This window comes from Psammomys obesus, unplaced genomic scaffold (genome assembly GCF_907164565.1).
Source record: "Psammomys obesus unplaced genomic scaffold, mPsaObe1.curated_primary_1811, whole genome shotgun sequence".
NCBI classification, from domain to species: domain Eukaryota; kingdom Metazoa; phylum Chordata; class Mammalia; order Rodentia; family Muridae; genus Psammomys; species Psammomys obesus.
This window is the reverse complement of record NW_026591643.1, coordinates 2,444,060-2,458,273: the sequence shown is the minus strand read 5'-3', so window position 1 is coordinate 2,458,273 and position 14,214 is coordinate 2,444,060. Positions and strand designations below refer to the sequence as shown.

The 14,214-nt window shown below is 42.9% G+C and overlaps 1 protein-coding gene across 3 annotated transcripts in view; it reads left to right on the top strand.

Annotated features, from left to right (window-relative positions):
• The window catches only part of Gak (cyclin G associated kinase), a 59,124-nt gene that overhangs the window by 25,453 nt on the left and 19,457 nt on the right, over positions 1-14,214 (top strand). For all 3 annotated transcript variants that reach the window (XM_055611640.1, XM_055611641.1, XM_055611639.1), the window contains exons 12-18: positions 619-668; positions 1,234-1,382; positions 2,221-2,343; positions 3,590-3,723; positions 9,545-9,739; positions 10,122-10,239; positions 10,684-10,763. In XM_055611640.1, coding sequence (XP_055467615.1) covers positions 619-668; positions 1,234-1,382; positions 2,221-2,343; positions 3,590-3,723; positions 9,545-9,739; positions 10,122-10,239; positions 10,684-10,763 — 849 coding nt within the window. The remainder of the gene's footprint in view (positions 1-618; positions 669-1,233; positions 1,383-2,220; positions 2,344-3,589; positions 3,724-9,544; positions 9,740-10,121; positions 10,240-10,683; positions 10,764-14,214) is intronic.

The following is a 14,214-nucleotide window of genomic DNA, read 5'->3' as shown; positions in this document are numbered from 1 at the left end:
TTATTTTTTTTTTATTTTTTATTTTTTTGAGAGGAATTATAGAATAAGTTTGTTGAGTTCTTGTGGTTAGGTTTGATCTGTATTTTTGTCAGTTTTGTGGACCAATTTAGGGAATTGGTTTCTAACAGTTTTTTGGTGGCCATGAGCAGTAATGTATCTTGGCCATTTGGGGTATCTTTTTTTCCCTCCAGCCCTGTCTGCTGTCTCCATGCAGGCCTTTATAGGGCACAGGATGTGCTCTCTCATGTTACCAACCACTGTTCCCATCCAACCCCCTGGGGCAGTGGGATCAATGAATGATGTCTTCGAAAGGCACCCTTGCCTTTGTTTTTGTCTGTCAGGATCAGTTCTCAATGTTTTGGCCGTTGAGAACACTTCAGTAAGCAGAAGATTGCTAAAGCTCTTCCTTGGGCTACTCTCCCACTTTCAGGTGTTTTATGCCCTTCTCATCTTTTGTCAGCTTATACAGCAGAGTTATATAGAGACGTTTTGCACGCACATTACTCAGGATACAGCCTGAAGCAGGGTTACCTCAGTGTTCTAGGACTCAGGCTCCACTTAAAGTTCTTATAGCTGCCAAGTGTTTTCTGTACTAATTGAGTGTTCTTTTCCTTCCAGCTATGCAAAGGGTGATCTGGACATATCTTACATCACCTCCAGAATTGCAGGTATGTCTAGTTGGATGATACACATCAATAGGAGACTTAGATAAGGGACCCGTGGAGGTAGCCATGGTGCCTCTTTAGCCTCTTTGGGAGCCATGGATCCATCTGAGGTGTGGCCTGGAGCACCACAGTATGTGGGTGATGGGTAGGTGGCTTACTGTCGATCATATTTCCTGGCCAATAAAAAATAAAAATAAAATAAAAAAAGAGCCAGTGTCAGCCCAGCTTTTGGCATGATTGGACTCTGAGGGTAGAGAGGGAGTAATGGTAGGACCGTGCACATTTAAAGTAGACAACATTGGCAAAATACAATCAGAAAAGCTGATTGTGTTCTTAATAGAACATGATGTGTATCAGGTTACCTGGAAAGCTCTCCCAGACATCTGTGGTTGACTTCGTGAGGTTTCCCATGTTGTAGTTAGCCCACATCCCATTACACAGGCTGGGAAACTTTTAAGAGGATGAGAACAGCCTGAGTTTGTTTGGCCAGTTACCTGGCTGGGAGGTGAGTGAGTATAGCCCAAGACAGTAATCCCCTAGCAGCTAACTTGGGCCTACTTTGTTTCAGTGATGTCATTCCCAGCAGAAGGTGTGGAGTCAGCAATCAAAAACAACATAGAGGATGTGCGATTGTTTCTGGATGCCAAGCATCTAGGGCACTATGCTGTCTACAACCTGTCTCCAAGGATATACCGGGCTTCTAAGTTCCACAACCGGGTAAGTGACCTTGAACTATTCTTTTATGATTTGAGGCATTTTCCCACTTAAGTGCAGTTTTACGTGATGAATCTGCACTAGCCTGATGTGGAGAAGGCCAGTCAGCTGCAGGGAGCTGACCGTAGCAGCTGCCAGAGAGGCTAGAGCTAGAGTATGGTCAGAGCTGGAGATAGGCCAAACAGAGTTTGAAGGAAACCAACACACACACACACACACACACACACACACAGAGACAAACACACACGCACACAGACACACACTAGGGTGTCTTCCTCATCTTTACTGTTCCTGGCCTCCAGGACTATTCAGTCATATAATCCACTTGCTAACATTGGACACAGGATTTTTCACATATGTAAACTGACCCAATGCACAGGAAAAGGTAGATCTTTTTGCAGCATCAGTGAATCAGTGTTAGGACACAAGACAGTCATAGCCAAGAGGGATATTATATGAGAACCCCAGCTGAGGAAGACTCTCAGAGAGCCAGGCCACCACATTTGTGGAACCGCTCAAAAAGGACAATTCTGGGGAGCTAGTGAGATGGGTCAGCAGATAAAAGTGCCTGTTGTCAAGCCTGACAACTGAGTTCAGTCTCTCGGACCCACATAGTGGAAGGAGAAAAATCAACTCTTATTAGTTGCCCTCTGACCTCCATGTACATATGCTCTGTGGCGCTTGGATATATGCTTGTACCCAGGCATACACACAAATGTTGAAAGAAAATTGTTTTAAGAAAAGGAGAGTGTAGACAGAGACAAATTAACCCTGTGGCTATGCCAGCCAGGTTCACTGGGGCTGGTGTGGAAATTTAGCTGAATGGACTTTCTCCCCACAGGTCTCTGAGTGTGGCTGGGCAGCAAGGCGAGCACCACATCTCCACAGTTTGTACACTCTATGCAGGAACATGCATGCCTGGCTCCGGGAAGACCACAGGAACGTCTGTGTTGTACACTGCATGGTGAGTTGTGTTGACTGCATAGGTTGTCTGGTCCCGGGTACTATGGGGAACAGTGACCAGAGGAAGACCTCTATGCTTGGAGCTTTGGGCTTGATGGACAGAGACTCCCTGGTGGTTCCTACCTCTATGGAACAAGAAGCACACCTAAGGGCTCTTTTTGGTGCTCCAAGCAACACATCGAGCATCTGGGAGAGGGCTGTGCACCTTGAAAGTGAGTTTTTGCCTCAATTTTTTGCTAACCACAGAATGAGGGAGAAAGATTTGGACACCTTGTATGGGGTGTGACAACCATTTGGAAGCACACTCGGTGCTCAGTCCTGCTGCGCTTGCAATTGTGTTTTGGTTTTTTTGGGACAAGGTCTCTCTGTATACTCCTGCCTGTTCTGAAACTCACTATGTAAACCAGCTCTAACACGAGATTCACCTGCCTCTGCTTTCCAAGTGATGGAGTTAAAGGCATGTGCTACCATATCTGGCACAACTGTTAATAAATATTGCGACAAGAACAGTGGTAAAATGAACTTGGTAATGCTGACCTGTAATCTCAGCTACTTGGGAAGCTGAGGCAGAAGGATCACAAGGTAAAGGCCAGCCTAAACAACTTAATAAGACCCTGACTTAAAATCAGTGAAATGAGTATTGGGAATAAGCACTTACTCAGCATATAAGAGTGCTTAGAGGCTGGAGAGATGACTCGGCGGTTAAGAGCACTGGCTGCTCTTCAGAGGTCTCGAGTTCAATTCCCAGCAACCACATGGTGGCTCACAATCAGCTATAAGGAGATTTGCCCTCTTCCAATGGTGAGGCAGAACGCTGCCTACAGATAGATAGATAGATAGATAGATAGATAGATAGATAGATAGATAGATAGATAGATAAAAGGGTGCTTAGGTTCAGTTCCCAGAATACTGCCTATAGACAGACAGACAGATAAATAAATGAATGCTTAGGTTCAGTTCCCAGTAACACAAGTGAAGAAAAAGACAATGATATCCAGTCTCAGGAAAGGATTAAACATGGTAAGGCCAGCCTGTATACTTTTGCTATTGACTCTTACTTTATTCTGGATTCTGAATTCTTACTGCACAAAGCGTATTTATATATGTTCCTAAATGTATCCTAAGTAAGCCCAGCATTAGGTCCTCCCCTTAGCCACATAGACAGTTAGGAGGTTTATTGGAACTGTTGTGAGCCCTGATCCTTTTGGTGCATGGGCCTATGTGCAAAGGAAATCTCTTCATTCTAGGATGGGAGAGCTGCATCTGCTGTGGCAGTCTGTGCATTCCTGTGTTTCTGCCGTCTCTTCAGCACTGCAGAGGCTGCAGTGTACATGTTCAGCATGAAGCGCTGCCCACCAGGCATTTGGCCATCCCACAAAAGGTACCAGGTGATCCTTGCCGGGGACAGTGATGCCTATAGCTCTTTTGTTCCTGAAGAGCCTTCACTGTGGTGGACCTGCAGGCAGGTACTCTGGTTTGTCAGAGGCCAAGATAGTATCACTGTGATTTCTACCTCAGTCCCAAACTTGTGTCCGCTGGTACCCAGCAAGTATAGGCCATAGTTGACATTCACCTAGAACTCTGAAGCTGTGATGACTTCGCCCTTGTGCTGGCAGCCTCCTGTTGAGTGCCTGGGTAACAGATCTTCTAGTAAATGTATGAACTTGGTGTGGCCATGTGTTCTGTGGGACCCAGCCTTGTGAGGACTTGGGGGTTATTTGGGAATGTATTGTGAACCTTCACACCTTCAAATGTGAAGTGTTAACCCTGCTTCCTCTGAGGTCACAAAAAAATGCATATAAGACTCGCTCAGGCATTCCTATTGCCATAAAGTAGGTCATTCACTTGCAGTGTAAAGGAATCAGTTCCTTCCCCCCCCCCCCCCAACATAGAGACCCACTCTGAAGCTGAGCCTGGCCTAGAACTCACTATGTAGGCCAGACTGGTCTTAAACTTATGCCAATTCAAACTTATGCCAATTCTCTGTCTGAGCTTCCCTAGTGCTGAAATTATAGACATAAGCTGTTGTGTCTGGTTAAGAAGCAAATTATCAAGCTCTGCCTAGCTCTGCCCCCTTGTTCATTCTCTATGGGACTACTGCACTTGCTAGCTGTGTCCACTCATGTTTAGTACTCACCACTCCCCAAAAGTAAGAGTTTCGTTTTGAAGTCCAGGTCTGGAGACACTGCCTATCATAAATGCCCTCTGTCTTAATGTGTGTTTGGAAGGACATAGACCAGCCTTCTTTCTGAGAAAGTGGGTGGGTGCAGCATGAAACAGAAACCCAACTGGGATGCTGTAATGAAGCGCAGGTCCGGGCAGTAAGGGTTCCTGTATTTTGGCAGTGGCAGGGAAACTGTGCCTGCCATGCACAGTTAACCTGGGAATGGGACCCACCTTAGTTGCTCACTGCCTGATAGGCAGAGCATCATGACAGCAGTGTGCTTCTCAGGCCATGTGAGGAGAATAGCTATACATCTGTGTCCCCATTTTAGCCTCTGCTAGTAGTAGCTGGAAGGGTTTCACCATGTTGAGCTCTTTGCCATTTGTGCTTTCTTTTCCCACATGCTGAGGCTGCTAGGCAGGAGATGTGGGCAGCAGAGCTGCTGAAAGTGGGTGGAGCATAAAACAGGACAGAGTCTTTGGGGATTCTACTGGGAACCCTGGGGCCCCCTTAGAGGCACAATGACATAGTGCCACACCTGTCCTAACGCTTAGTGAGACAACTTCACACCTATGCCCTTTTCAAAACTCTTGTAAACTGGGGCCCTCATGCCATCAACTTGTCCTATATCTAAAGAGCACTTGCTGTCAGGACAGATTTGGCTGGATACCACATGAGAAGACCCAGAATACTGTGGTGGGCATGGGTAAAGCCTTGGGGTGTTGTAACAGAGTGTCTATACCTTAATGTCTGTTCTCCACAGTATCCAGAAAGCAAGGAGAGGAAAGCATATTAAGTGTCTGGCCTGTTTTCTCTTGAGAGAAATAAATAGAACCAAAGAGCATATTGGAATTCAAAAGGAAATTTAAAATAGCTGATGAGTCTACCAAAGACCCTAGCAAGGAAAGCAGACGAGATTGAGATGGGTGTGTGTGTGTTGTATTGGGGTCGGGGTTATTTTCATTAGTAGTAGTGTAAGAATCTCAGACTTGGGCAGACTCTGCCCAGCAGAGGAGTAAACCAGTGATCTGAAAGACAAATTACCAGGTGTTGCTTATCTGAAAACTAACAAAAGACCAGAAACTCAAAATTTTGTTGCAAATAGCCAAGCAAATCTCAGGAAGGGAAAGTGTAGAATGAAACACCGAATACATGAGCATCTTCAGGATTCACAGCAGCTACAGCCAAAGGCCCAGGAGTCTCTGAAGACACAAGAAGAAAGAAAGAAAGAAAGAAAGAAAGAAAGAAAGAAAGAAAGAAAGAAAGAAAGAAAGAAAGGAAGGAAGGAAGGAAGGAAGGAAGGAAGGAAGGAAGGAAGGAAGGAAGGAAGGAAGGAAGGAAGGAAGGAAGGAGAGAAAGAGAGAGAGAGAAAGGGAAAGGATGTAGAGATAGAAAGAGATACAGGTGGATAGAGATATAGATATAGATATGAAATACGTCTTTGCATCTCATCTTACTTCGTCCTGAATATTCTGAACACAGAGACTCTGAGCCAGAGAGAAGAAAGCCACTTGCAAGAAAGGAAACCATGAATAAGACTGTCAGAAAACCTTATCATCAGTAAAGAATTTCCTTCCTCCCTTTTTTATTTATTTGTTTGTTTGGGGGGCAGGATCTCTCTACCTAGCTTTGGCTTGTCCTGGAACCACATATAGACTAAGTTGGCCTTGAATTCACAGAGATCTCATGCACTCCTTTTTTTTCCCCTTCCTCCTTTTTTTGAGACATAGTCTCTCTAAGTAACCTTGGCTGGCCTGGAATTTGCTAAATAGACCAGGCTGTCGTCAGACTCTTAGAGATACTTCTGCCTCTGCCCCTGCCTGTAGGGAGTTCCTTAAAACTTATACCTCCTTTCTAACCCCCTAACTCCAGGTGAAAAAGAAGGTTGTAAGAAGGGGAAGTAGTCCTCTTTATTTCTTCCTCCTGAGTAGAGTCGTAGGATTCTTTTGGGAGCAATACCAATATCCATCATCAGGAAATCCAGAAGTCCAAGTAACCAGCAAGCCAGCAAACCAGCAAGTAGTCCTTCTCCATCTCCTCCAAACCACTGCTGCTTTTTTCTTCTGGGCTATCATATTTATACCCCTCAAAATTCTCAGAATTCAACTAATTCCAGGTGGCAAAGACCACGCTCCACAAGACAATTAACAGGTGTGGACAAACTGAAATCCCATTTGGGATTGTAACAAAAACATGTTTACATATCATAAACCAAAACCTCCACAGCATCTGCCTCCTCCTCCACCTCTGCCTCAGGGCTAGAGTTAAAGGCATGCTCTATTATGTAAGGCCTGAAGATTGTTTTAAGTACACCGATTAGGGGGCTGGAGAGGTGGCTCAGAGTTTAAGAACATTGGCTGCTCTTCCAGAGATCCTGAGTTCAATTCCCAGCAACCACATGATAGCTCACAACTGTCTATAATGTTATCTTGTGCCCTCTTCTGTACATGCACACAAAACATTGTATTCATAATAAATAATACCTGAGTAGTATTCCATTATGTAAATGTACCACATTTTCTTTATCTATTCTTCAGTTGAGGGACATCTATACTGTTTCCAGCTGGCTATTATGAATAAAGCTGCTATGAACATAGTTGAGCAAATGTCACTGTGGTATGGTGGAGCATCTTTTGGGTATATGCCCAGGAGTGGTGTAGCTGGGCTTTGAGATAGGACTATTCCCAATTTTCTGAGAAACTGTCATGTTGGTTTTGAGTTGTTTTTTTGTTTGTTTGTTTTTCAAGACAAGGTTTCTGTGTGTAGCTGTGGCTATCCTGGATCTCGCTCTATAGACCAGGCTGGCCTCGACTCAGAAATCCACCTGCCTCTGCCTCCTGGGTGCCAGGATTAAAGGCAAGCACCTCCACCACCTGGCTTGGAAACTACCAAATTGATTTCCAGAGTGGTTGTACAAGTTTTCACTCCCACCAGCAGTAGAGGTGCTTGCTCTACATCCTATCAGCATGTGCTGTCATTTGAGTTACTGATCTTGGCCATTCTGACAGGTGTGAGGTGGAATCTCATAGTTGTTTGGATTTTCATTTCCCTGATGACTGAGGGTGCTGAGTCACCGAGTAGAGTTGTTGAGTTTCCATGAGTTTGTAGACTTTCTGATGCTTCAGCTGTTGTTGAGGTCTAGCTTTATTCCATGGTGATAAGATACAAGGGGTTATTTCAGCTTTCTTGTATCTGTTGAGGATTGCTTTGTGACTATATGGTCAATTTTGGAGAATATTCTGTGAGGTGCTGAAAAGAAGGTATATTCTTTCTATGTTTAGATGGAATGTTCTTTAGATATCTGTTTGGTCCATTTGATTAATAAGCTCTGTTCCATTATTTCTCTGTTTAGTTTCTATCTGGTGAGAGTGGGGTGTTGAAGTCTCCCACTATTAATGGGGTTTGATGTGTGATGTATGATTTCAACATTAGTAATGCTTTTATGAATGAGGTTGACCTTGTATTTGGGGCATAGATGTTCAGAATTGAGATGTTACCTTCATGGATTTTTTTCTTTGGTGAGTATGAAGTGTTCTTCCCCATTTATTTGAATTAATTTTGGTGAAAGTCTAATTTATTAGATATTAGAATGGCTACTCTGTCTTGCTTCTTGGGTTTGTTTGCTTGGAAAACCTTTTTCCAGCCCTTTACTCTATGGTAATGTCTATCTTTATTGCTAAGGTGTATTTTTTGTTTGCAGCAGAAGTTTGGATCCTATTTTCGCATCCATTCTATTAGCCTGTGTCTTTTTATTGGGGAATTGAGTCCATTGATCTTGAGAGATATTAGTGACCAACAATTGTTAATTCCTATTATTTTTATGTTGGGGGGGGGCTTCTCTTTTGGCTTTGTTGGTGCCGGGTTATTTATTTCCTGTGTTTTCTTGGAAGTAATTAACCTCCTTGGGTTGGAGTTTTCCTTCTAGTATCTTCTATAGGACTGGATGTATGCATAAATATTGTTTAAATTTGCTTTGTCATGGAATATCTTGTTTTGCTGGGTATAGTAGTCTGGGCTGACATCTGTGGTCTCTTAAAGTCTGGAAGACATCTGCCCAGGCCCTTCTGGCTTTTAGAGTCTCTGTTGAGAAGTCAGATGTAATTCTGATAGGTCTGCCTTTATATGTTACTTGGTCATTTTCCTTTGCAGGTTTTAATATTCTTTGCTCTGTACATTTAGTGTTTTGATTATTATGTGCTGGACAGGTATTTGTTTTCTGATCCAATCTGTTTGGTGTTTTGTAAGCTTCTTGTATGTTTATGGCCATCTCTTTAGGTTGGGGAAATTTTCCTCTATGATTTTGTTGAAAATATTTTCTGTGCCTTTGAGCTAGAAATCTTCTTCTTCTGTTCCTGTTGTTCTTAGGTTTGGTCTTCTCATAGTGTCCCAGATTTTTTGGATGTTTTGTGTCAGGAACTTCTCAGATTTAACATTTTCTTTTATCAATGTATTGATTTCTTCTGTCATATCTTCTCCCACTAAGATTTTCTCTTCCATATCTTGTATTCTGTTGTGATGCTTGTTCTATTTCCATTTTCAGTTCTTGTGCAGTTTTATTCATTTCCTCCACCCTTTTGATTGTATTTTCTTATATTTAGGGGACGCATTCATTTCCTCTTTAAAGGCGTCTGTCATCTCTATAAGGTTATATTTCAGATCATTGTCTTACACTTCAGCTGTGTTAGGATATCAAAGCCCAGCTTTGGTATCACATTGCCCTTATAAGCACATTGTGTTCTTATGCTGGCCTTTAGCCGTCTGGTTGTCCCTCCTGTTGGCTAGATGTTCCTGGTGTGGCCAGGACTCCTCAGGAAGACAGGCAGGAAGGAGCCATGGGCCCGGTGATGGAACTCGGGGGACAGAGCACAGCCCACCTCTGCTAGCTGTGCCCCCTAGTATCAGTTTCTTTGCAGAACTAAAACAAACCTTCTAAGGGAGATTTATGACATTAAATACTTACATTTGAGAGGGAAAGTCTGATGCATCTGTCCCCAGAGGACACATCAATACTTGGGTGACAAGTGCACGTCTACCGTAGGTACATTGAATATGTATGTGATATGGTGGCAGAGGAGCCCATCACGCCTCATAGCAAGCCAATGCTGGTGAAATCTGTCGTCATGACCCCTGTGCCACTGTTCAGCAAGCAGAGGAACGGCTGTCGACCATTCTGTGAGGTCTATGTTGGGGAGGAGCGTGTAACCACCACATCCCAGGAATATGACAGGATGAAGTAAGTACATATTTAGGATGTCTTGCCTCTTGTTGTTTTGAGTCCTCTTGGAAACCTCTGAAGCAGAAGCTGCCTGTGTTCTGATTGACCCATGCTGGGTACAAATGATTACATGTTGGGTTGAGGGTGAAAAAAGGGAGTGTATGCACTTAGGAGGCAGAGACAGGTATAGATCTCTGAGTTCAAGGCCAATCTGTTCTACAGAGCAAGTTTCAGGACAGCTAGGTCTACATCAAACCCTGTCTCAAAAAAAAAGAGTGGCTTCTTAGAATAACTGGGTATACAAACAGCTAGAGAAGATGTGGATTCAAGTGTTTTGTAGCATCTTAGAACTCTTAGTTTATATTTAACTTACATGAGCCAACTTTTCAATGTGTTCCAGGGAATTTAAAATTGAAGATGGCAAGGCTATCATCCCCCTGGGCATAACAGTTCAAGGGGATGTGCTCATCATCATTTACCATGCCCGGTCCACTTTAGGAGGGAGGCTGCAGGCCAAGGTGAGTGTTGCTGGAGCTGCTTACTGTGTGATTTGGCCTCTGAATTGACCTTACTACCCAGTGAGCTGTAACTATTGTTCTGTAATTATACATGTTTGGGCCAGTCCTCAGTGTTCTCAGTGTCAGAGAGGATTGAAAGGTCCAGAATTTCCCTTATGAGCATAAGCTATAGTCTCCATGAAGAGCTGTTGTGTTTAGTCTAGGTACTTCTAATGCCTCAGCCCAAGCTGCTCTGCCATCTATGCAGGTATCTTCTCCACTCTCACCAAGCATTTGGCAGGGAGGACGAGCTTCCAGATAGTGTTACCCTACCTGTCCTGTACCTACTGTGTGTGAGAAGAACAGATGAGTTGGACCCTATCTAGCAGCTTATATTCTTGGGAAAGAACTCTGATCCAGGATTAGTATGCACTCTCAATGGGTCTCTTGCTGGTCTTCTTGTAGATGGCGTCCATGAAAATGTTCCAGATCCAGTTCCACACTGGGTTCGTGCCTCGAAACGCAACCACTGTGAAATTTGCAAAGTATGTTGGTGTTGCACTGTGCTGCTGTTGGAGAGGGACAGGTACCCAGAACAACTAGCTAAACACATGCATATGGGTCAGTCAAAAAAAAGAAAAAAGAAAAAAAGAAAGGCTACAAGTAAGAGGCGTGCCACATGATGCTGACTGTAAAACTGGACCTAGGCCCTGGGCCTGCTTGTCTGTTCTGCTCCTCACACTTTACAAATGGCCCAGGAAGCTTCTTCCACTTTGTACCTGATGCCTTTGGACTGACCTTATGCATTTCTTTTAGAATTTAGCCAGTTAAATCTAGATGTGGCATAACCAGTGAGTTGGCAAAGCTTACATTTTGATTCTTTGCTTTGTTCACAGGGCTCTGTTGGGTACTAAGTTGGGAGATAATGTGCTGGTTCTACCTTCTAGAAGCTTGGTCTGCTTTTACAAATATATGAACAAATACTACTGATGAGTATCTCTAGGCTAACAGAGGACTTGTGAACTACTGCTGTGTGTATATGTTGGGTTGTAGCAACATGCTCCAGCATGTGGTGAGCAGCTAGCATCATTTACCACTTCAACATTGTTGGCTTATCATATAAGCATCAATATAAATTTTCAGATTCAGGTGTGTGGGTCTTGCTGGTGGACTCTCCTCTCCATCAGACACACTTAACAGTCCTGGGCAGAAAGGAAATGAGTGTTCCAGGAGTAAGAAAGAGTTCCCAGGACCTATGGCCCCCGCCATGCTGTGTTCTTGTTCTTTGCACTTCCAAGGGCCTGCACAGGTCACCCCTCCAGAAGACCATGTAGGTGTATATGGTGTTTGCTAATCTCTTGCACTCGTCTCTCTTTGACATGGGTGCCTCTCTCTTCATTTGTCTGAGACAAGGTCTCTTATTCTGTAGCTTCTTAGGTTCATACCAGCTGTGTAACCCAGGCATGATCCTCCTGCCTCAGTCTCGCAAGTGCCTCACTCATTTTCTTGCAAACAGTTTCTGTAGTTTTCAACCACAGTGGAGGCATAGTCAGTTATTTGTTTGTTTGTTTGTTTGTTTGTTTGTTTGTTTGTTTGTTAAGATCAAATTACTGGAGACCAAGAAAATGTAGGTGAAAAGATCTATCTATATGATTCAGGTATTAGTTAATGGAATAAGAACTTTTAATAGTTCTGATTAACATTGCTATGGTTTAAATATCTCTACCAAAATTCATGCTAGAATTTAATCCCCACTAAGAGTTATTAAGAGGGTGAAGACTTCATCTGACTCTGGTGTGTCTGGGTTTCACTTTTGGAAAGCTATTAAATTTAATTGAGGTCATAAAGGTAGAACCCTGTGTGTTGGGATTGTAGTTTTATATAAGAGGAAGAGGCCTGGGCTAGGACACACTGCCTGGCCATCTGGTGCCCTTTGCTAAGTAGAGACTCTACACAGCTGCTGCCAGTCAGGAAGCCCTAACCAGGTACATCCACCAGTCTCAGACCTCTTAGCCTTCAGAACCACAAAAAGCGTAAGACCTTTTCTCTCTAAATCAGTTATGATGTTATTACAGCAACAGAAAATGGATCAAGACAACATATTCAGGAAATCAAAGGGAGACCAGCAAGATGGCTCTGAAAATAAAGGTGCCTTGTCACCAAGCCTGATGACTTGAGTTTGATTGCAGGGACCCATAGGGTGGAAGGAGAGAATCAGCTCCTGCAAGTTGTCCTTTGACATCCGAATTCAGGCTGTAACTCTTGTGTCGCATACACACGTCTATGCAAAATAAATACATTAAAATATAGTGAATATTTTTTTTAAAAAATCAGAGGGGAAGGAGGAGGATTTCAACAGATCTAGAATGTGGAAACAAGAAAGATGTGAATTCTAAAACTGAAAACACAGCTGACATGAAGAGTTTGGGAAATGTGCTGGCAGATCTGGCATAGTGAATTGTAAAGAATGTATTCTTCAGACTGAGCACAGAGGAGATGAAGGAAGGCAGGACCTAAAAAGAGATAAATGCCAGGTCTGAAGTCAAAGAACAACAGATTCAGCTCCTGGAAGAGCAGCAGACATCTGAGCCATTGAGGTGTCAGGTCTCTGCATACCATACAGCGCTTTCTAATAACAGGAAGAGAAATTCTTGTCTCAGAACATAGTTAAATTGCTGAGAGCCAGACAATAACAAGCACCTAGTAGAGAGATGTCATGATTGTCATAGCGCAAAGTTAACATCTATCAGTGCTCTGAAGGGCCAGAGGCCAGAAGTCGGTGCAGTGTCTTAGGAGTAATGGAAGAAAAGTAGGATGATTCTGTATCTAGGTGAAGTGTTCTTACGTGGTGTGATTAACTTAGCAGATGTGTTCAGGGAAACAGAATGGGACATGTTATTACCAAAGGACAGGCAGAACAAACTAGAAGGAAGCCAGTACTAGCTATAAGACATGAGGAAAATTGGTTTCGTTAGTTTAAATTTAGTTGGTTTAGTTTAGTTGGTTAAAATCATGCATATTGACTACCTAAAACATCAGAAATCATGTATTATCATGGGTTTTAAGATTTGTTTGGAGCTGGGCATGGTGCACAAGTTTAGGCCCAGTACTGGCTAGGCAGAGGTAGGCAGATTTCTGTGTGTTTGTGGCCATCTTGATCTACATAGTGAGTTTAGAACTGCATAGAGAGGCCCTGTCTTTAAAAAAAATTTTTTAAAAGAAGAAGAAAGAAAGAAAAAGATGTGTTTGTAATAATGGTGCTACATGACAGTAGCACCAATGAAATGTTCCCTTATTATCCTCTGAGGCCTGGAAGTCAGCAATGGGATAACTGCAGGTCAAGGGAGGATGTTATAATTCCACAGAGAGCAATAAAGAGCTTTATAAAGATAGAGTAGAAGAAAGATGGAACACAGGATGTAATTAATCTAGGTAGAGTCACAATGGAGAAATGTAGAAACAGAACCAAAGGAGATGGAAAGCAGACAAGCAGCACTGAAGCAGGTTCATTGCCAGTGTCAGCCTGATTCCAGATATACAAAATATGCCACATGAAAGATAATGCAATCAGGCTTGTTAAACAAACAACCCAATTAAAAAAAAATTCAAATGTGTATAGTTCACAAGAGTCATGTTTTAGAAATATATATGTAAAGACTAAAGAAGCTAAAAGTGGTGGAAGCTACCCCACAAATCTAAGCTAAAGCTCTAGCCCTATCAGTGACAACTAATACAACCAAGGTGAGATGCTTCGAGACTAAGCAGTGTGGTGTGCGGAAGGGCTGGTGAGGCAGCAGAAGACCATTTGTGTGTCTGTGGGCACCCAACAATAGAACAGATAAACTATACTTGATGTCATTTTTTTTTTTGTCAAGCAGAACAAGTAAATAAATCATTATATAGATCATAAAACAATGAATTAAGTTTTTAAAACTTTAGTAACTAAAAAAACTTATTTCTCTTTTTGGAAGTATCCAGTGTGTGGTACTGTTGTTT